Source organism: Saprolegnia parasitica, assembly GCF_000151545.1.
Source record: "Saprolegnia parasitica CBS 223.65 unplaced genomic scaffold supercont2.64, whole genome shotgun sequence".
In the NCBI taxonomy this organism is placed as follows: Eukaryota; Oomycota; class Saprolegniomycetes; order Saprolegniales; family Saprolegniaceae; genus Saprolegnia; species Saprolegnia parasitica.
The window spans coordinates 51,209-52,995 of NW_012156458.1; the positions used below are offsets into that span (position 1 = coordinate 51,209).

At 58.6% G+C, this 1,787-nt stretch overlaps 2 protein-coding genes across 2 annotated transcripts; both read right to left on the reverse strand.

Moving 5' to 3' along the window:
- Nucleotide 1: 1 nt before the first annotated feature.
- Nucleotides 2–211, reverse strand: SPRG_10745 (hypothetical protein; the record flags this gene model as incomplete). Its single annotated transcript, XM_012350313.1, has 1 exon — nt 2–211. A coding segment is annotated over one exon (210 nt), but the record flags the coding sequence as incomplete, so codon positions are not given.
- A 729-nt stretch (nt 212–940) lies between these two features.
- Nucleotides 941–1,767, reverse strand: SPRG_10746 (hypothetical protein; the record flags this gene model as incomplete). Its single annotated transcript, XM_012350314.1, has 2 exons — nt 1,163–1,767; nt 941–953 (listed from the first exon to the last, which is right to left on the reverse strand). The coding sequence occupies exons 1-2, from the start codon at nt 1,657–1,659 to the stop codon at nt 941–943; spliced, it is 510 nt and encodes a 169-aa protein (XP_012205704.1). The 5' UTR covers nt 1,660–1,767.
- Between the last annotated feature and the right edge of the window lie 20 nt (nt 1,768–1,787).

Genomic DNA, 1,787 nt, shown 5'->3' on the forward strand with positions numbered 1-1,787 from the left:
TCTCACGCACGAGGCGCTGGAACGGGATTTTTCGGATGAGGAGCTCGGTCGACTTTTGATACCGGCGAATGTCGCGGAGTGCGACCGTGCCGGGGCGGTAGCGCTGGGTCTTCTTCTTGATGGTCGCTTCCATGACAGCCTTCTTGGCCGGCGCGACCTTGCGCGGCGCCTTGCCTTCGTACCGACGGGCGGTCTGCTTGGTGCGAGCCATCGTCTTTTGACAATGCAATGGCTCCAATATGTTTTAAACTATATTCTCATTTATTTGGAGATTTGTAGTCGGAATCCAACAGCAAACGTCGGTTTAAAACCCTTTGGCGGAGCGATGGGTCAAGTGAAGGCGCCAATGGCGTCCGTCCTCTCTAAAATAGGACCAATCACAGTCTTTGGCGGCGAATGCAATACCCAATGAAACGCGACCTTTCTGGCGCGGGCAAGATCGACCAGGGGCATTGGAGCTGGCATGGGATTGGCGTCGTGGCCATCCTGTGCTGCATCAAATTGAAGGAGGTGATACAAGGACTGCGGACGAGGATCCGGTGGACAGAAGAGGGGCGACCGAGCTTGGATATTTGTAGTGTAGATTCCCGTGAGCGAGGTGACTGGTCCTGGTTATCACAGCGAGCAGCGTACACCCGTGTGTGTTTGAAGCGCTTGAGAGAACGACGTGGGTGCTTGGTGCTGCATCAACCCAGCTCGTCGCAAAGACGACGGACAATGCGCCGACGATTTGCAGCTTCGTGCTTGCATCGTGTATGCATATCGGTCGGTGGAAGCGGTCCGTTCGATGACTGACCATCGCCCAACCAGCTCTCGCTGGAAAGAAAAATACCTCGTGCGCGATCGCTTTTGACCTGGAGACAGCTGACAGAACGATACGCGTTGAAACGTCCAGTCTAACGAATCCCAGCCACACATCTATATATAGAGTCTGCTAACATCAGTTCTGGGAGCTAAGTTCTGGGAGCTAATGCCAACCTCTGTGGATGTCGTCGTGGCACTTGGTGTACAGCGACGGTGCTTTTGAGCATCACGGTCGCGATAGCTAGGTAGACACGGCACATCGAGCAGAGAATCCGAGGCAATGAAATGTGGGACTATGTTTTACGACGACCGGTAGGGTATATAGCCTGGCGCTTGGTCCATTTGATATTGCGGGTACGGAAACGGCGGGTACGAGGACGGCGGAGGCGGCTCAGGCTTGGCCGCGGGCTGGCTAAACTGCAGCCCGAGCAGTGCCGAGACGTGGCTTTCGAGCTGCACTTCCTGGCGGGGCGTGTACTCGCGCGGCGGTGGCACCAATGGTGGGTACATGTACGGCGGCGCGCGGGACGAATGTGCGGCTGCGTTTGGCGGCGGAAAGAGCCGCTGCTCCGAGAACTGTGGGCGGATCGGCGCCGTGTGCGGCGACGGGAACGCGGCCTTTGGAGTCGCCTGCGGCTCCTTCGCCACAGTGGGCTTCGCGGCCTTGGGTTTCCTCCGCGGCGACTGCATGGCAATGTGGTTTCCATTGACAACGATGCCAGCTTGGGCGTGGCACTCGTGGACTTCGCGCTCGAAGCCGTGCGACACCATCTTCCACTGGAGTTCGTCGACAAGCGCCTTGAGGCGCGTGTTCATCGACTCCATGTCGAAGACGCGCCGCTGCAGCTGCTCCATGCGGTCCTTGTTGCGGCGGCGTGAGAGCGCAGCGGCCTCGCGGTTCTTGAGCTTGCGGTGGTCGCCACCACTCGAGTGGTCATCGTCCGCGTCCTTGGTCTTGCGGCGCTTCGGCTCCGTGGCCTCGT